General features: G+C 37.9%; 1 protein-coding gene across 1 annotated transcript in view; it reads right to left on the reverse strand.

Moving 5' to 3' along the window:
• Positions 1-21,263, reverse strand: part of GABRA3 (gamma-aminobutyric acid type A receptor subunit alpha3) — a 285,447-nt gene that overhangs the window by 183,606 nt on the left and 80,578 nt on the right. The window contains exon 2 of the mRNA XM_028841928.2: positions 8,731-8,896. Coding sequence (XP_028697761.1) covers positions 8,731-8,870 — 140 coding nt within the window. The 5' untranslated portion in view covers positions 8,871-8,896. The remainder of the gene's footprint in view (positions 1-8,730; positions 8,897-21,263) is intronic.

Genomic DNA, 21,263 nt, shown 5'->3' on the forward strand with positions numbered 1-21,263 from the left:
AGTTTGCTCAGGATAATAGCCTCCAGCTGCATCCATGTTGCTGCAAATGACATGATCTCATTCTTTTTTTATGACTGTGTAGTATTCTATGGTGTATATGTACCACATTTCTTTTATCTAATACACTTTATTGAGCATTTAGATTGGTTCCATATCTTTGCTATTATGAAGAGTGCTGCAATGAACATATGCATTCATGTGTCTTTATGATAGAATTGGTTATATTCCTTTGGATATATATCCAATAATGGGATTCCTGGGTCAAATAGTAATTCCATTTTAAATTCTTTGAGAAATCACCAAACTGCTTTTCACAATGGCTGAACTGATTTACACTCCCACCAGCAGTGTATGAGATAGTTGTAGGTGTGCAGCATTATTTCTGAGCTCTCTCTTCTGTTCTCTGCAACCTCACCAGCAGCTGTTATAATTTGACTTTTTAAAAATAGCCATTCAGATTGATATGAGATGGTATCTCATTGTGGTTTTGATTTGCATTTCTCTAATGATCAGTGATGTTCAGCATTTTTTCGTATGCTTGTTTGCCGCAAAAAATGTCTTCTTTTGAGGAGTGTCTGTTCATGTCTGTTGCCTATTTTTTAATTGGGTTGTTCTTTGCTTGTGAATTTGTTTAAGTTCCTTATAGATGCTGGATATTAGACCTTTGTTGGATGCATACCTTAACAAATATTTTCTTTTTTTCTTTTTTTTTTTTTTTTTTGAGACAGAGTCTCGCTCTGTCACCCAGGCTGGAGTGCAGTGGCGCGATCTCGGCTCACGGCAAGCTCCGCCTCCCGGGTTCACGCCATTCTCCTGCCTCAGCCTCCCTAGTAGCTGGGACTACAGGCGACCGCCACCTTGCCCGGCTAGTTTTTTTTTTTTGTATTTTTTAGTAGAGACGGGGTTTCACCGTGTTCGCCAGGATGGTCTCGATCTCCTGACCTCGTGATCCGCACGTCTCGGCCTCCCAAAGTGCTGGGATTACAGGCTTGAGCCACCGCGCCCGGCCATTAACAAATATTTTCTTCCATTCTGTAGATTGTCTATCTACTCCCTTGATAGTTTCTTTTGCTGTGCAGAAGTTCTTTCATTTTATTAGGTTCCATTTGTCAATTTTTGGGTTTCCTGAGATTGCTTTTCATGTCTTCATCATGAAATTTTTGCCAGGTCCTATGTCTAGAATGATATTTTCTAGATTGTCTTCCAGGGTTTTTGTAGTTTTAGGTTTGACATGTAAGTCTTTAATCCACCTTCCCAGCACCATTTATTGAATAGGGATTTCTTTCCCCATTGCTTGCTTTTGTCAACGTTGTGAAAGATCAGATGTTTGTAGGTCTGTCGCATTATTTCTGGGCTCTCTATTCTGTTCCCTTGGTCTATGTGTCTATTTTTGTACCAGTACCATGCTGTTTTGTTTACTGTCGCCCCATAGTATAGTTTGAAGTCAGGTAGTGTGATGTCTCTAGCTTTGTTCTTTTTGCTTAGGATTACCTTGGCTATTTGGGCTCTTTTGGGGTTCCATATACATTTTAAAATAGTTTTTTTCTAGTTCTATAAAGAATGCCATTGGTAGTTTGATAGGAGTAGCATTGAATCTATAAATTGCTTTTGGAAGTATGGCCATTTTAACAATATTGATTATTCCTATCCATGCTCATGGAATTTTTTTCATTTGTTTATGTCATCTCTGATTTCTTTGAGCAGTGTGTTGTAATGCTTATTGTAGAGCTCTTTCACCACCCTGGTTACCTGTATTCACAGGTATTTTATTCTTTTATGGCTATCATGAATGGGATTGTGTTTTTGATTTGGCTCTCAGCTTGGATGTTGTTGGTGTATGATGCTACTGATTTTTGTACATTAATTTTGCATCCTGAAACTTTGCCGAAGTTTTAAAATCAGATCAAGGAGCTTTTAGGCAGAGACTTTTCTGGGTATATAATCATATTGTCTGCAAACAGAGATAGTTAGACTCCCTATCTTTTAATTGGTATGCCTTTTATATCTTTCTCTTGCCTGATTGCTCTGGCTAGGACTTCAGTACCATGTTGAATAGGAGTAGTGAGAGAGGGCATCCATGTCTTGTTCTGCCTTTCAAGAGGAATGCTTCCAGCTTTTGCCCATTCAGTATGCTGTTGGCTGTGGGTTTTTTCATAGATGTCCTTATTATTTTGAAGTATGTTCCTTCAATGCCTGGTTTGGGTGGTGGTTTATACCTGTAGTCCTTTGTTTTAATGAAATAATGTTGATTTTTATCAAAAGCCTTTTATGCATCTACTGAGATAATTATGTGTGTTTTTGTTTTTAGTTCTACTTACGTGGTGAATCACATTTATTGATTTGCATATGTTGAATGAACCTTGCATCCCAGGCATAAAGTCTACTTGATCATGGTGGATTCAATTTTTGGTATGCTACTGGATTTGGTTTGCTACATTTTATTGAGGATTTTTGCATCTATGTTCCTCAAGGATATTAGCCAAAAGTTTTCTTTTTTGTTGTGTCTCTACCAGGTTTTGGTGTCAGGATGATGCTGGTCTCATAGAATGAGTTAAGGAGGAGTTCTTCCTCCTGAATTATTTGGAATAGTTGCAGTAGGAATGGTACCAGTTCTTCTTTATACATCTGGTAGAATTTGTGAATTCATTTGTTCCTAGACTTTTTCTGATTGGTATGCTTTTTGTTACTGATTCAATTTTGGAACTTGTTATTGGTCTGTTCAGGGATTCAATTTCTTCCTGGTTCAGTCTTAGGAAGTTGCATGTTTCCAGGAATTTATCCATTTCTTCTAGGTTTTCTAGTTTGTGCACATAGAGATGTTCATAGTAGTCTCTGAGGGTTTTCTGTATTTCTCTGGGGTCAGTAGCCTCTTTGTTATTTCTGATTGTGTTTATTTGGATCTTTTCTTTTTCTCTTTATTAGAATAACTAGTGGTCTATCCATCTTATTCGTTCTTTCAAAGAACACACCCCTGGACTTAATCTTTTGTATGTTTTTGTGCATCTCAATTTCCTTCAGTTCAGCTCTGATTTTTGTTATTTCTTGTCTTTTGCTAGCTTTGGGGTTGGTTTCCTCTTGGTTCTCCAGTTCCTCTAGGTGTGACATTAGGTTGTTAATTTGAGATCTGTGTAACTTTTTGACTTGGGCATTTAGTGCTATAAACTTCCCTCTTAGCACTCTTTAGCCATGTCCCGGAGATTCTGGTATTTGTATCTTTGTTCTCATTACTTTCAAGAAATTTCTTTATTTCTACCTTAATTTCATTATTTACTCAAAAGACATTCGGGAGAAAACAACCCTAATATTTGAGCCATGATTTTAGTAGTCTCGTGCCTCAAAAGTATTAATTGCACTGGGCTTGGAGGAAAGTAAAGAAAAAAAGTGTTTCTAATTCAAGAAACAGAGATCAGGTGTGGTGGCCCACACCTGTAATACCAATACCTTGGGAGGACAATGTGGGAAGATCTTTTGAGGTCAGGAGTTTGAGATCAGCCTGGGCAAGACAGTGAGACCCTATCTCTACAAAATAATGTTAAAAATTAGCCGTGTGTGGTGGCTTATACCTGTAGTCCCAGCTACTCAGGAGGCCCAGGCAGGAGGATTATGTGATCATGTGAGCCCGGGAGTTTGAAAGTTTGAAGTTACAATGAGCTATGATCATATCACTGCATTCCAGCCTGGGTAGCAGAGTAAGACCCTGAGAAAGAAACAAAGAAAGAAAAGAAAGAAAGAAAGAAAGAGAGAGAGAGAGAGAGAGAGAGAGAGAGAAGGAAGGAAGGAAGGAAGGAAGGAAGGAAGGAAAGAAAGAAAGAAAGAAAGAAAGAAAGAAAGAAAGAAAGAAAGAAAGAAAGAAAGAAAGAAAGAAAGAAAGAAAGAAAGAAAGAAAGAAAGAAAGAAAACATGCAATGATTGTATTGCCTCTTTATTAAAATCAAGCACTTCACTCTGCTTTTTCAGGTAGGATTTCTTGGCCTCCTCCTTGACATAATTACTGAAAACCTAGGCTATCTGGTTTTCTTTTTTTTTTTTTTTTTTAATTTATTTATTATTATTATACTTTAAGTTGTAGGGTACATGTGCATAACTGAGTTTGTGTCCTTTGTAGGGACATGGATGCAGCTGGAAACCATCATTCTTAGCAAACTATCACAAGAACAGAAAACCAAACACCGCATGTTCTCACTCATAGGTGGGAACTGAACAATGAGATCACTCGGACTCAGGAAGGGGAACATCACACACCGGGGCCTATCATGGGGAGGGGGGAGGGGGGAGGGGGGAGGGATTGCATTGGGAGTTATACCTGATGTAAATGACGAGTTGATGGGTGCAGCACACCAACAAGGCACAAGTATACATATGTAACAAACCTGGTTTTCTAAGCAACAACAGGATGCCAACAAACCATTGTAAACAGGAGACGGGACGTAAGAACTAACACTGGCCAGGCGCAGTGGCTCACACCTGTAATCCCAGGACTTTGGAAGGCCGAGGTGGGCAGATCACAAGGTCAGGAGTTCGAGATCAGACTGACCAACATGGTGAAACCTCATCTCTACTAAAAATATAAATATCAGCCGGGCGTGGTGGCACATGCCTGTAATCCCAGCTGCTTGCACTCAGGACGCAGAAGTTGCAGTGAGCCGAGATCATGCCATTGCACTCCAGCCTGGGTAACAGAGTGAGACTCCATCTCCAAAAAAAAAAAAAAAAAAAAGAAAGAATAAAAGATTCAAATGAATATAATGAACATGTGCTTGAGAGTTTTTTGTTTGTTTCTGTTTGTTTGTTTTAGAGATAAAGTCTCACTGTGTGGCCATGGCTGGCCTTGAACTCCTGGGCTCAAGAGATCCTTCTGTATCAGCCGCCCAAGTAGCTGTGACTATAGGCATGTGCCATGGCATGCAACCATGAATTTTCTTTATGATGACCAAAAGTCACAAAGAAATGGGACTATTCTTTTTAAAAAATCCTTGTTTAGGATTATAAGAAAATATGCAATATATTTTTAGAACACTGTATTATCAGAGTTAAAATGTAAAAGGCTTTAACACTTGAAGTGGTAAGGTTCATTTATTTAGAACCTTCATCTTATTTAGAATCTGTCATGTCCCAGTGAAGTGAAATACATGAGGAGTTAACAAAACAGAACTGGTTTTATTTTCCATTTTGGAAGAAAGAACAAAAAGAGTCTTATATACCAAGATTCTAAGGACATACAAGCCCAGTTCTGCAGCCTCAGCCACAGAGATTACTGTAAAAATGCTGATATAAGATGAAAAGACTCAGAGTACATTAAGATAATCAACCCTGCAAAAATAATTAGGAATACTTCCTACTTCAAGATGCATGCTTCCAAGAATATAGGACAATAGCCAAATGTAAAATCAAAAAGAAAAAAGTCACTACCAAGGAATAAAATACCTTGTGTAATATTGAAATATTGCAGGACTAAGAAGTCATTTCTAGTAATGATATTCCTTGGATGAGAAGGGATTTTAAAGTCTAAAAGGAGTTCAACATTGCTGAATAACAGAGTTTGGTGGCAGAAAGACTAAGAAATAAGGCTAGCAAGGTGGGCAGAAGCTGGGTCCTAATGGGTTTTATAAAATCATGTTAAGGAGTTTGTACCTTATTATAGGGACAACAGAAAACCATGAAAGGGCTCTAAATAGGGTAGGTATGGCCAAACATGCATTATAGGAAAAAATAGTTACAGGGTGGAGGTTAGTTTGGATGGAAACAAGATTTTAGGAAGTAAGACAAGGTTCGTGCAGTGGTCCAAGTGGGAGACAACATCAGACTAAACTAGGGTGCTAGCAGAAAAGTTGGAAAAAAGTAGATGAATCCAAGAGATATGGGAGGTAGAAATGACAAATCTTGGTGATTGAGTCGATCTGGAGAGTAAAGGGTAGAAAACCGGCAAAAATGATTCCAAGTTTCTGGCTTGAACAACTGGGTACATAGTGGTACCACTGACTAAAACAGGAAAAAAAAATGGAAGAGGAATATTTTTGTCTGTTTGTTGTTTGTTTTGTTATGTTTGTTCTTTAGGGTGGGGGAGGGAGATGAAGATAATTAAATACAATGGGCATGCTTAGTTTAAGAAGTGTGTAGAATAGCCAAGTGGGCATGTTCAGTAGACAGTTGGATATAGAAGTCTGACATTCAAGAGAAGTCTGGAATGAAGATTGAGATGGGAGTCATTGGCATTTACATATATAAGGTAATTACATCATAGAAATGGATAAAATCACTCAGGGGATCTGTAGGATAAGAAGTGTGCCTAGAACAAAACAAGGAAAAACACAAACACCTGAGGGGTGAACAAAAGAAGACTAAAAAAGATCTTTATATCACAAAGGTCTTTGATGTTCCTGTGTAGTATTGTGGAAAATATTGCAGAAAGCATAGTCGTAAAAGTATAAAGAAAATCAGATGTAGTATTTACTATTGGTATAATACTATTCTCGGATCCCTTTTACTGGGCCAGTGAAATTATCCTGCAGCCACTTTGGAAAATTACTATCTGTGGAAGGGAGTCGCCTCACCTAAAATGTCTGGAAGACTATGCCTTTCTCCAGGGGATCCATAGGTAAAGACTAATTGAGGTGAGAGTACACAAGCCTGGGTCCCTTGCCTCAAGGTAGGACAAATATTTTAGTGCCATTTATGCCCCATTTCTCCTCATGAGGTCAAATTGAGGCTGCACCTTTGTTTCACTTCTTCTCTTTCCCTATCTTCCATCCCTTACTTCCTTACAGGTTTCTGTTGAAACTGACCTCTCAATAAATCATTTGCTCAAGAATCCTTGTTTCATACCCTGTTTCTAGAGAACCCAATCAAAATTCCAGAGAATTGTAGTGTCTCTGAAGCCAAAGAGAATTATTATTAAACTATATGTTTATATTTTATGCATGTTTCTATGTGTATTTTTATTTCACAATAAAATGAAGTTAAGGATGGAGAAGTCAACAATATTGGAACGTAAGAACAGACAAGTGTTCGTTTCAGCAACGGAACCAACATTGGCCATCTTGGCTGCAGAAGTTGCCTTAGAGTCATTGGGTTGGAAGCCAGATGGCAGCAAGTGAATGAATGTGTGAGAGGTAAATAGATGCAATGAAGGATACCACTCCTTCAAGAAATATGGCTATGAATGGGAGTAAATAATTAAGGCAGTATCTGGAGAAAAGATTTTTAAATTTAAGTTGAGTTATTCTTAAACATTATCATGTTTAAATGCTAATGAGCCACAGCCAATAAAAAGGAAAATGTTGAAGATCTAAGAGAGGAGAGATAAAATTGAGAGTAAAAGAACTATTTTTAAGATATTACAGAGGTGATTCAAGCCTGGGCCAGGGTATTGTCTAAGAAGAAAAAACTTTGTTTTTTCCTTGTAAATTTGTTTGAGTTCTTTGTAGGTTCTGGATATTAGCCCTTTGTCAGATGAGTAGATTGCAAAAATTTTCTCCCATTCTGTAGGTTGCCTGTTCACTCTGATGGTAGTTTCTTTTGCTGTGCAGAAGCTCTTTAGTTTAATGAGATCCCATTTGTCAATTTTGGCTTTTGTTGCCACTGCTTTTGGTGTTTTAGACATGAAGTCTTTGCCCATGCCTATGCCCTGAATGGTACTACCTAGGTTTTCCTCTAGGGTTTTAACCCCATCAAAAAGTGGGCAAAGGATATGAACAGACATTTCTCAAAAGAAGACATTCATACAGCCAATAGACACATGAAAAAATGCTCATCATCACTGGCCATCAGAGAAATGCAAATCAAAACCACAATGAGATACCATCTCACACCAGTTAGAATGGCGATCATTAAAAAGTCAGGAAACAACAGGTGCTGGAGAGGATGTGGAGAAATAGGAACACTTTTACACTGTTGGTGGGATTGTAAACTAGTTCAACCATTATGGAAAACAGTATGGCGATTCCTCAAGGATCTAGAACTAGATGTACCATATGACCCAGCCATCCCATTACTGGGTATATACCCAAAGGATTATAAATCATGCTGCTATAAAGACACATGCACACGTATGTTTATTGTGGCACTATTCACAATAGCAAAGACTTGGAATCAACCCAAATGTCCATCAGTGACAGATTGGATTAAGAAAATGTGGCACATATACACCATGGAATACTATGCAGCCATAAAAAAGGATGAGTTTGTGTTCTTTGTAGGGACATGGTGCAGCTGGAAACCATCATTCTCAGCAAACTATCACAAGAACACAAAACCAAACACCGCATGTTCTCACTCATAGGTGGGAACTGAACAATGAGATCACTTGGACTCGGGAAGGGGAACATCACACACCGGGGCCTATCATGGGGAGGGGGGAGGGGGGAGGGATTGCATTGGGAGTTATACCTGATGTAAATGACGAGTTGATGGGTGCTGACGAGTTGATGGGTGCAGCACAGCAACATGGCACAAGTATACATATGTAACAAACCTGCACGTTATGCACATGTACCCTAGAACTTAAAGTATAATAATAATAATAAATAAAAAAATTTAAAAAAGAAGAAAAAACTTTGAGATCTCTTTCTACTTTGAGAGTCTGAGCCTATGACCTTTTTTCTAAATATAATGTAATGTATAAGTATCAGAGACCAGAGTACTTGGGTTCAACCAGGGGAAAATCCAGAAGTTTTGGTCTGAGGCAAACATTTATCATTGTCTTCTTTCATCCTAAGAGTTAGGGGTTCTTACCCGCCAATGTCCTGCTTCACAAAGTCCCCAGGTTCTTGTCGTCTTGATTCCCCTTGACCAGTGGTTCCAGGGAGAATATTAATCAGGAAAAGAATCCCAAGGCTGGTCATGTAATAGTGACTCATTTGTGTGATTATCATCTTCTTAGGCACAAACTTGGAGAGACCTGTGAGAGTCACAGTTTAGATAAGGGATAAGAGGTAGGGAGTAGAAAACAAAGGGCGAGAGGAGAAAGAGGTAAAAAAAGAGAGAAAGAGATGTTATTAAACTCCATTAGAGTCATTTAACTTCTCTAGTGTCTAGTTACTCAGTGCTTAATTCAATAGTCCCCTTTTCCCAGCTTGTCAATGCCACCAAAATCACTCCCAATATAACTTTCTGCTAAATATACCAGAGCCCATCCAAGAAAGGATGCATGGAGTAGTGCAAAGAGCCCTAAGTCAGTAATCAGGAGTCTGAGGTTACTGCAACATCTCTTTCCTTGGCTTCACCCCATGTGATCAGGTGAATCACAGAACTTCCCTCAGCTTGGGTTACCTCTTACAATCCAAGATCTTAAAAATATTCTCTCACGTCTTCATTTTATTTCCCTCCAATCCCCTATTTGATCTTTAGTGTTACAAAGTCCTTTGCCTTGGTTAACTGTGTAATATTGTAGAGAATCCTAGTATCCTAGTATATTAAGACCTGGAGTCATTTATAGCATTTTTGGGATTGATTCCCATCTTCATAGAGTTAAACGATTTTCCAAAAGATTAAATGGCCCGAAGTGGATAGACTGTTTCCTCTAAATTAGGTTGAGAAAATACTGAATAATGAGACATCATGTGTCTTGAATAAAAATGCAGTATTTCCCCATAAAGAGATATTTGAAAGCAAACTTGTTCCTTTCGATGGGGGCCACAACATAAAGAGAGATCCAAGCCTACTTCCTGACACTGAAATATCTAAGAGGTCAGCAAATTATACTGGTGATAGAATTAGCAATTTGGAATTCCCTATAAGGAAGGCTGTTTTATGAACTCTGGATCAGTGGAGATCTACCCAAGGCACGGGGTTAAGAAAGTAGCGAATAAAGTGATGGTTACTTACTACCTCTAATTTGTGTGGCTTCTTTGAATATGAGATACTGAGAACTTGAAGGAGACCTAACTCTGACCCAACAACATACCCTTTTCCAGTCATATCAGTGGATTAATTTTCAGAGAAAATGGAGAGATATACAACTGGTTTTTTTTTTCAAGAAAGTTTATACAAGAGACCAATATGTAAAACAGATGCACATTAAGGAGCTATTCTGGTTGGTGAGAGATTAAGAACAAAAGTCCTTTTAAATTCATCCCACATGCCTCAAAAAAGCAGCCACTGGATCTATATTAAGCTGTTTTCATGAATCTGGTATAGGCATACGAAAAACTACAACAATGGAGAAGATAGACTTATGACATGATGAAGTGTCAACATTAGAGATAGAGATAATCATAGTATTAGATTGCACCATATGAAATTGCCAATATTTCAAAATTTTGGTTTTACCAAAGAAAGCAATTTCTTAGGTCAACCTAATATATGAGCTGTGACATCCATGGTTCATGAACAATAAAAGAGTTGATGGACATTTTATAGGAGTATACAGGAATGGTACTGTTCCAAAAACCATAGTATATGAGTAAGAAAAGATGGTGCATGATCAGACAACTCTGAGCACAAGTAACTTCCATGGTAAGGGCAGTAACCATGATATATGCTCAAACATCCACAGTGCTTTAGCAGACCTTAATGTATAATCATATGACAAGAATTAATGCTCAGATAATCATGATACATGAATTGACAACTACTCTACAGGAACAGAGACACTTGGGCTAGGATATGAAGTTCAAATTGTAGAAATAATCCATGGAACATAAGACATAGCCATGATGCATGCTTAGAAAACATGAGTCCATGAATAACAATCCTGGGTGTAGGAGAAGATGGCCATGCTGTGTAAACAAAGAGATCCACAGTGTGTGTTCAGCTATGCTATTCTACTATATCACTATGGGTTATGTTCAAATTATCATGGTGGGTAAGCAGCTAACTATCACACTAAGAATAGAAGGCAATTAAATTCCCACGATTTGGAAAGAGAAAACTAAGATATATACTATGATATATAAAAAAGACAACAGCATTACATGAAATCATAACTAAATAACATGTCTGTGACAGTGAAACAAAGAGCCTTCAAAAATGATCACACATCCATGTAGCTGGAGGCAAATACAGTATATGCATAGACAAACATGATACATGTGAAGAAGCATTTGGTACATCAATTCTTAACCATGATAAATGCACACAGAATATATGTATCATAGAAACCATACTACAGGAATTTAGTGACATAGTTTAGGAGCAGACTACAGTGCTATGGAAGTAGACTACCATGGTGCAGGAACAGAAAAGGTCATGGTCCATGAGTAGGCCGACATGGTCAAAAAATTTCCACTGTAGCAGAAAGGTAAGATATAGTTGCAAGTGAACATAGTGAAGAATTGATATCCTTGGGGTAATGATGACAATAGTGAATAAATAGCTATTTGTAATGTACGAACACACAAATATAATGCACATATCCACGGTGAATAAAATGAAAATTACAGTGAAGGAACATCATACAAATATTCAGACAACCATGACATACGAGCAGAAAGTAAAACCTAATGCTGGTTTTAATCAAGAAGCCAGGATATGTTGCAAAAGTAGACAACCATAGTGTATGCTTATATAAGTACAGCACATAAAAAAAAAAAGTCCTGTGAGTTTACAGCCAACCATGGCACAAATGCAGATGCCTTTGGTAGGAGCAGATTGGCTGTGAAACAGGAGGAGACAACTCTTGTGCAAATTCAGATAATCATGGTGTTAGAGGAGATTATCCGTGATACATGAACACATAATCATGACACGTGCTCAGGCCATTATAACGTGTACTTGCATGGTCAAATTAGCAAATGATTACCGACAAATTCACCCTACTCAAGAGCTAAAGGAAGGTACAAGGAACAAACAAATAGACGAAAATATCATTTATAAGTTGATGACTTGCAAATTAATATCTTCATTCTAGATATTACCTCAAATCTATTTTTGTGTCTAGATATGGGTTCCAGGAGATAACACATATCTTAAACTCATATTGTAACTCATAAGTAAAACTTAAACCCAGGTTAGGTTCAAGATATCTCTCACAAAGCTCTGTACCTAATGTCTGAGAGGCATCTTAAACATAACATTTTCAAATCTGAAGTTCAGATATCCACCCCCACACACATATATAGACCTGGTCCTGTGCAGTATTTCCCATCTCAAGTAATAGTGACTCCGCACGTCCAATTGCTCTGATTGAAACTCTAATGTCATTCTTGACTCCTCTTTAATGTTCATACCACACATATGATCTATTAACAAGTCTCATTGGCATTCCATTCAAAAGGAAATATATCCAAAATAAAGCCACTGATCATTACCTCTGTTGCTACCACTCTAGCTTGTCATCTCTTGTCAAGATCATTGTAAAAGCTTCTTAACTGGTTTTGCTGCCTCTGTCCTTGCTCCCCTAGAGTCTGTACCCTACACAGTGGGCAGAGGGAACTTTTAAAGTGTTTAAGGCAGATAATTTCTTCCCTCTGCTCAAAATCCTCCCATTTCTTCCCATTTCAAAAGCCTCACTCTCTTAGCATTTTTTGAGAATACATTATATTATTAACTCTAGTCACCATGCTGTACAAGAAATCTCTTGAACTTATTCCTCCTATATAACTGAAATTTTGTATCCTTGAGTCAACATCTACCCACACCAGCCCACGACTTCCAGCCCCTGGTAACAACCATTCTACTCTCTGTTTCTATGAAATCACTTTTTTAGATTACTCCACATATAAGTGGCATCATGAGGTATCTGTCTTTCTCTGTATGCCTTATTTCACTTAACATAATATACTCTAGGTTCATCCATGTTGTCACAAATGACAATATTTCACTCTTTTTGAAGGCTGAATAATACTCCATTGTGTATACATACCACATTTTCTTTATCCATTAATGCATTAACAGACATTTAGGTTGATTTCATATCTTGGTTATTGTGAATAATGCTGCATTAACATGGAAGTGCATATATCTCTTCAACATACTAATTTAATATCCTTTGGATATATAACCAGTAGTGAGATTGCTGAATCATATAACTCTATTTTTATTTATTTATTTTAAGACAGAGTCTCGCTCTGTCGCCCAGGCTGGAGTGCAGTGGTGTGATCTTGGCTCACTGCAAGCTCCACCTCCCGGGTTCACGCCATTCTCCTGCCTCAGCCTTCCAAGTAGCTGGGACTACAGGTGCCCGCCACCACGCCCAGCTAATTTTTTGAATTTTTAGTAGAGACGGGGTCTCACCATGTTAGCCAGGATGGTCTCGATCTCCTGACTTCATGATCTGCCCATCTTGACCTCCCAAAGTGCTGGGATTACAGGCATGAGCCACTGCGCCTGGCCCTATTTTTAATTTTTTTTTTTTTGAGAGAACTCCATATTGTTTTCCATAATGGCTGTGCTAATTTGCATTCCCACCAACAGTGTGTGAAGGTCCCTTTTCTCCACATCCTCTCTAACATGATTGGTCTTTTTGATAATGCCCAATCTAACAGGTGTGAGGTGATTTACATTTCCTTTAAGATTAGTGATATTGAGAATTTTATCATATACCTATTGATCATTTGTATGTGTCACCATAAAAATTATAACTACAAGAGAGAATGCATATGCTAATTAGCTGGATTTTGTCATTCCACAATGTGTATATACCTTGAAACATCATGTTGTACATGGTAAATCCATGCAATTTTATCTGTCAATTAATAAATAAATAAATATATGATCTACAAGGTCCTACATGATCTGATCTCCAAATAGCTGGCTAGTCTCATCCCCTACTACCCTCCTGTCTCACACACTCCACTTCAGCCACTGTGGCATCCTTCGCTGCTCATGAAATATGTCAGGTATGCTCCTGCACCAGGGCCTTTGCACCTGCTATCGCCTCTACCTGGGATGTTCTTCCATCCAATTTTCACATAATTTGTTCCCTCACTTCCTTCATAGCATTATTAAAATATCATCTTTTCATTGAGGGCTTCCCTGGCCACCCTATCTAAAATTTCAAGCCTTCCACACATTCCTCATAAATCCTATGCAGTTGTCTGTCCTATTTTTCTTCCTTTGTGTGTAAAAGGAAAAAAATTTGCTTGTTTCTCACATAGAAAAGTTCAATGGGGACGAGGATTTTGTTTTTTTTTTTTTTAATTCAAAGATGTATGCCCAATGCATAGAAGAATATCTGACAAATAATCAGTACGTAATAGTGAATAAATGAATGGTATTGTAACTAGGTCACATTCCTAAATGAGGAAAATTGGTTAAGAAGGATAAGGTGTAGGATGGGCTTTGGAACCTGCAAGACTGAGAGGTTACTGGCCACTACCAAATACTAGTTGTGTTAGGCTTTAATGAGCTACTTCTTCCATAAAAAATGGGGATAACATCCATCTTGTAAAGGTTTTAAATATTATATAAGATAACATATGTAAAATGCCTAGTTAAACACCTGCTAATGGTATAAGTCTTCTGATAAGTCTGGTCCAAAGACAAATTCATTTTATCACATTTGAGCATCCGCTATGTACAAGGTACCAATATAACCAATAATTCTATTGGAATTTCCTAAAACTTCTTTATTTCAGTACCTAGAAACCACCAGATACTGACATTATGCTTACAGATGTCCCTGTTTGGATGACATGAGGATGTCTGCCAGAACTTTACCTGAACAAAGTCATTCCACGTGTTGCTACCCAGAGACTACAAAGCCAACTCTGCCATTTGTTTGTCACAACTTGTCAGCAGAGTTTCATTTAAGCTCATCTAATTCCACCTAGCCTCAAAGTACTGTCATTCATAAAGGTTTTGGAGACAAAAACATCTTAGTTTCAATTCTGGATATACCACATAGAAATTTGAAATCGGGCAGGTTATTTGACTCAAAATTCTAATCCAAATAATGGATTAATTAATCCATTCTTGCTATAAGAATTAAATAATCTAATTCACATATAGCATTAGTCTTAAGCTTGACATATAGTAAACTTTGGTCACTGTAAACTACAGGTCCATTATTTGACCTCTTTTCCTCCAATGAGCCTCAGTTCTACCCTAAACTAGTTGTCCCTTCCATGGCCATATCCTAAGACTTGTCATTACAAATTCATGATCTCTAATCACTCTCTGACCACATATTTCCAACATTTTTCATCTAGTGCCTTCATACTGTCAATTCTTCTACCCGCATCCACCCACTCCACCCCACTCCATGGATTTCTAATCTATTGATCTTACAATCTTTGAATTGCTCATCATCATCTTCATGTTCTCATTTACTTTCTTACCCTGCTTGGATAACATACATAGTCCATAATTAAAATCAGTATAATCATTCTCTGGTATACACCCTGAATACACTTGTTTCTCTCATTCTCTATTGTACCTGCCTGGAAAAACATAAACCTTGGTCAAATCCAACTCTCCATCTACGAATAAGCACCTTAATATATCCGGAAAAATCTGCATAATGCCTGACTGGCCTCTCTTTAATTTTTCTTCAACATACTTCAATGTCCCACGATCCTTTTGCACTTGCCAAACCAACTCACTCTCCCACTCTCAGAGATAACTAATATTTTACTTTCTTTTCTCTCTAGGAGAAGAAATAACTCTTTTCCCAGAATCTCTTCAAATAGCTTTGCTTCTTATCTTACCAAGCAATCAAAAGACGACACTCTCTTCTTCCTAATATCAACTATACCAACCTACCAGAATGTCAGCCATATACTTTAACCTTTTCCCTGTTACCAGCAGTGTCTGCTCCTATCTAATGTGAGCACCCCTACATGTGCCCTGGGTCCCATTTCCTGTCTCCTGGTCAAATATATTATTTAGTTATTGTCTCATCTCTCCCACACTTGTCAGTTTGTCATTCTGTACTGGCTCATTCCTTGCAGCATAAAAGTAATGCAATATCATCGATCATTTTGAAAAAAAAATTATCCCTTGACCTGATATTCCTCCAACCCTTTCTCAATTTTTCTGCCTGCCTTTTATGGTAACCCATTTCAATAATTATCTTTATCTCAACTTCCTCAGCAATCATTCCCTTATACTATCTATATTAATCAAGTAATTTCATCTATCACTCCACTGAATCCACCCTTAGTATTAATTCATTCAAAATTTATGGATTATCATCTATGTACCAGGCACCATTCTAAGTTCTAGGAATACAGCAGTGAACAAAACAGCCAAAAAGTGAATCAATGAAGAAAAAGAAGAACATGGGACCAAGGACTCTTCTCTTACATATCAAAGCCATCCCTATCCAATCCACATCCATACTTTGATTTCTCTCTTCCATGCCCTATATTCAAACTATCAGCTTATCTTGTTGATTTTGGAACAGATCCAGACTCTGATCACTTCTCACTACTTTCATTGCCCCCTAGATGTTCAAAACCACCCCCATGACTGCAATGAATGGCTAACTTCTCTCTCTCTGCTGTAACTCTTGCCCCCTCATAGTCCATTCTCTGGACAGTAGTCAGAATGAGGGTTTTTTAGAAAAATATATATATAAGTCAGATTCACTCTCTTCTCAAACTTTCCCAGTGGATATTTTCAGAATCCTAAGTACTTGCCGTGACCTATAAGAATCTACTTTATTTGACCACTGGCTACCTCTGAAACCTCACCTCTTTCTACTTTCGGTCTCCCCTACTCATACCAATTCACACATGTTTTCCTAATATTCCTTGAAAACACCCAGCCTTAAGGGACTTCGTACTTGCTCTTTCCTCATCATAAATGCTTTTCTCATATATCTCTCTGCCTTCTTATCCAATTCCATTTTCTTATGGGATCTATGACTACCCAAAATTACATTATGTACTTATTTATTTCCATTTCTCCCACTGGATATAAGCTTCATTAGTTCAGGAAATTAACTCTAACTCTGGGCCATAGAGTAGAGTCTAGCACATGACTGTTACTCAATAAAATATTTGTAGGAAAAAAAAAGAGTGAATTTTTTCATGAGTTAATGATCACACAACTCTGGGCATCCTTTTCTTCTCAGAGATATAATGTCAAGACTATCCTTCTTTTCTAAAACCTTTCCCCCATGCCCTTTCAATCCTTCATTTTATGGAAAACAAGTTCTCCTATGCTCTCAACTTTTTTTTTATTATTATACTTTAAGTTCTAGGGTACATGTGCACAACGTTCAGGTTTGTTACATATGTATACATGTGCCATGTTGGTGTGCTGCACCTATTAACTCGTCATTTACATTAGGTATATCTCCTAATGCTATCCCTCCCCCCTCCTCCCTCCCCACAATAGGACCCGGTGTGTGATGTTCCCCATCCTGTGTCCAAGTGATCTCATTGTTCAATTCCCACCTATGAGTGAGAACATGCGGTATTTTGTTTTCTGTTCTTGCGATAGTTTGCTGAGAATGATGGTTTCCAGCTGCATCCATGTCCCTACAAAGGATATGAACTCATCCTTTTTTATGGCTGCATACTATTCCATGGTGTATATGTGCCACATTTTCTTAATCCAGTCTGTCACTGATGGACATTTGGGTTGATTCCAAGTCTTTGCTATTGTGAATAGTGCTGCAATATACATACGTGTGCATGTGTCTTTAGAGCAGCATGACTTATAATCCTTTGGGTATATACCCAGTAATGGGATGGCTGAGTCAAATGGTATTTCTAGTTCTAGATCCTTGAGGAATCGTCACACTGTTTTCCACAATGGTTGAACTAGTTTACAGTCCCACCAACAGCGTAAAAGTGTTCCTATTCTCCACATCCTCTCCAGCACCTGTTGTTTCCTGACTTTTTCATGATCGCCATTCTAACTGGTGTGAGATGGTATCTCATTGTGGTTTTGATTTGCATTTCTTTGATGGCGAGTGATGATGAGCATTTTGTTATGTGTCTGTTGGCTGTATGAATGTCTTCTTTTGAGAAGTGTCTGTTCATATCCTTTGCCCACTTTTTGATGGGGTTGTTTGTTTTTTTCTTGTAAATTTGATTTGAGTTCTTTATAGGTTCTGGATATTAGCCCTTTGTCAGATGAGTAGATTGCAAAACTTTTCTCCCATTCTGTCGGTTGCCTGCTCACTCTGATGGTAGTTTCTTTTGCTGTGCAGAAGCTCTTTAGTTTAATTAGATCCCATTTATCAATTTTGGCTTTTGTTGCCGAAAGGAAAACTCTTCCGTTCTCTTTGCCTTAAATAAATTGGGCTTTATATTGAAGACACTACTTCATTAACTTTCCTCTGAAGTGTGGCATGTGCATACTCCCATATATTATGCAACTGAGAGACAAGATGAGAAGTATCTCATTTTTTCAATGCCACATTGAAATCATGCCTTGTCTATGCAAGTGCACCACAGTCCTTCTTACTTGAGGTTCATGCCTCCTATCTGTATCACTCTCTGCCTTTCAATCTTATATCTGCCTCCTTGTAGCCTCCCCACATTGATTTGGAAACTATGCTCAGTTCATACTTTTATCTTTTTGTGGTTTTTTGTATACTATTTTTTTCTTCAACTTTTTAATTCCAGGGTACATGTGCAGAATGTGCAGGTGTGTTACATAGGTAAACATGTGCCATGATAGTTTGCTGCACAGATCAGCCCATCACCTAAGTATTAAGCCCAGAATTCATTAGGTATTCTTCTTGATGCTCTTCTTCCCCCTACCCACTGTGGACAGGCCTCAGTGTATGTTGTTCCTCCCAATGTGTGCAATGAACATACACGTGCATGTATCTTTATAATAAAGTGATTTATATTCCTTTAGGTATATACCCAGAAGTGGGATTGCTGGATCAAATGGTATTTCTGCTTCTAGATCTTTGAGGAATTGCCACACTGTCTTCCACAATGGTTGAACTAATTACATTCCCATCAGCAGTGTAAAAGTATTCCTTTTCCTCTGCAACTTCGCCAGCATCTATTGTTTCTTGACTTTTTAGTAATCGCCATTCTGACTGGCATAAGATGGTATCTCAAAGTAGTTTTTATTTGCATTTCTCTTTTCTTATTAGTAGTATGCTTTAAGTTCTAGGGTACATGTGCAAAACATGCAGATTTGTTACATATGTAAACATGTGTCGTGTTGGTCTGCTGCACCCATCAACTTGTCATTTACATTAGGTACTTCTCCTAATGCTATCCCTCCCCCATCCCCCACCCCACAACAGACTCCAGTATGTGATGTTCCCTGCTGTGTGTCCAAGTGTTCTCATTGTTCGACTCTCACCTATGAGTGAGAACATGCGGTATTTGGTTTTCTGTCCTTGGGATAGTTTGCTCAGAATGTTGGTTTCCAGCTTCATCCATGTCACTACAAAGGACATGAACTCATCCTTTTTTATGGCTGCATAATATTCCGTGGTATATATGTGCCACATTTTCTTAATCCAGTCTATCATTGATGGACATTTGCATTTCTCTAGTGATCAGTTATGTTGAGCATTTTTTCATGTGTTTGTTGGCCACATGAATGTATTGTGAGAAGTGTCTGTTCATGTCCTTTGCCCACTTTTTAATGGGGTTTTTTGCTTGTAAATTTATTTAGATTCCTTGTAGACTCTATATAGTAAACCTTTGTCAGATGGATAGATTGCAAACATTTTCTCCCATTCTGTAGGTTGTCTGTTCACTCTGATGATAGTTTCTTTTGTTGTGGAGAAGCTCTTTAGTTTAATTAGATATCATTTGTCAATTTTTTTTTTTTTTTTTTTTTTTTTTTTTTTGAGATGGAGTCTTGCTCTGTCACCCAGGCTGGAGTGCAGTGGTGTGATCTCCACTCACTGCAAGCTCTGCCTCCCAGGTTCACGCGTTCTCCTGCCTCAGCCTCCTGAGTAGCTGGGACTACAGGCACGTGCCACCACGCCTGGCTAATTTTTTGTATTTTTAGTAGAGATAGGTGTCACTGTGTTAGCCAGGATGGTCTCGATCTCTTGACCTCATGATCCGCCCATCTTGGTCTCCCAAAGTGTTGGGATTACAGGCGTGAACCACCACGCTCGGCCCAATTTTTGCTTTTATTGCAATTGCTTTTGATGTTTTTGTCATGAAATGTTTGCCTGTGCCTATATCCTGAATGGTATTACCTAGATTTTCTTCTAGAATTTTCTTCATTTTATAGTTTTTGGTTTTACATTTAAGTCTTTAATCCATCCTGAGTTAATTTTTGTATAAGGTGTAAGGAAGGGGTCCAGTTTCAATTTTCTGCATATGGCTAGCCAGTTCTCCCAGCACTATTTATTAAATAGGAAATCCTTTCCCCATTTCTTGTTTTTGTCAAGTTTGTCAAAGATCAGATTATTGTAGGTGTGTGGTCTTTTTCCTGAGTTCTCTTTTCTGTTCCATTGGTCTATGTGTCTGTTCTTGTGCCAGTACCATGTTCATGGATAGGAAGAATCAATACCATAAAAATGGCCATACTGCCCCAAGTAATTTATATTCCCATTAAACTACCACTGATATTCTTCACATAATTAGAAAAAAAACTATTTTAAAATTAATATGGAACCAAAAAAGAGCCCAAATAGTTAATCCTAAGCAAAAAGAACAAAGTTGGAGGCATCACACTACTCCACTTCAAACTATACTACAAGGCTACAATAACCAAAGTTTATGCTTTTCATGTCCCTCCATCATTTTCAGTATTTCACTGTTTGTGTATATAATATATCTATCATAGTTATTTGATCTGCACAATCTCTATGATTTTCTCTTCCATTCAATCACACCCTGTATCTTATGCATAATTGCTCCTATATCAGAAATATTAAACTATGGTATTTGATGTTTGACCTTATTCTGTTATTCTTCTAGTTTATAAACTTTTACTCCTACTCCACTTGCTCTTTGAAATTAGTGTTCTAGTCTTTTGATCCTTTCATTGCCACCCAGGCTCTTGGGCTTGCCTAGTGTTACTTCCTTTCATTTCAAGGCTGGATCCAAAGTAATTTACTTGGACTACTCTTTCAGCACCTTGTTTATATGACCTTCCACTGTATTTGCCTAGAAACCCTACTTGGGATCAATCCACAAAGAATCTGTTTTCTCGTAGACTGATGAAAGCAGTTGAAGAAAATCCCACAATAAATCCATTATTTCCAATACCAGCATTCTTCAATAATCCTTCAATTTGTCGTAAACCAGTCCTCTTCCCTATTCCTCTCAAATCTTTTAAACCTTTGTCATTCTTCTCAAGTTGCCTATTTAAGGAAACTAGTATATTCTTTCAGTAAAAAGTCAAGATGATCAGAAGAGACAAACCACCCATATTAGACACTAGCTAATTATTAGTGCCACATTCATATCCCCTTGGATCTCTTCACCAGTTTCATACAC

This window comes from Macaca mulatta, chromosome X, assembly GCF_049350105.2.
Source record: "Macaca mulatta isolate MMU2019108-1 chromosome X, T2T-MMU8v2.0, whole genome shotgun sequence".
NCBI classification, from domain to species: Eukaryota; Metazoa; Chordata; class Mammalia; order Primates; family Cercopithecidae; genus Macaca; species Macaca mulatta.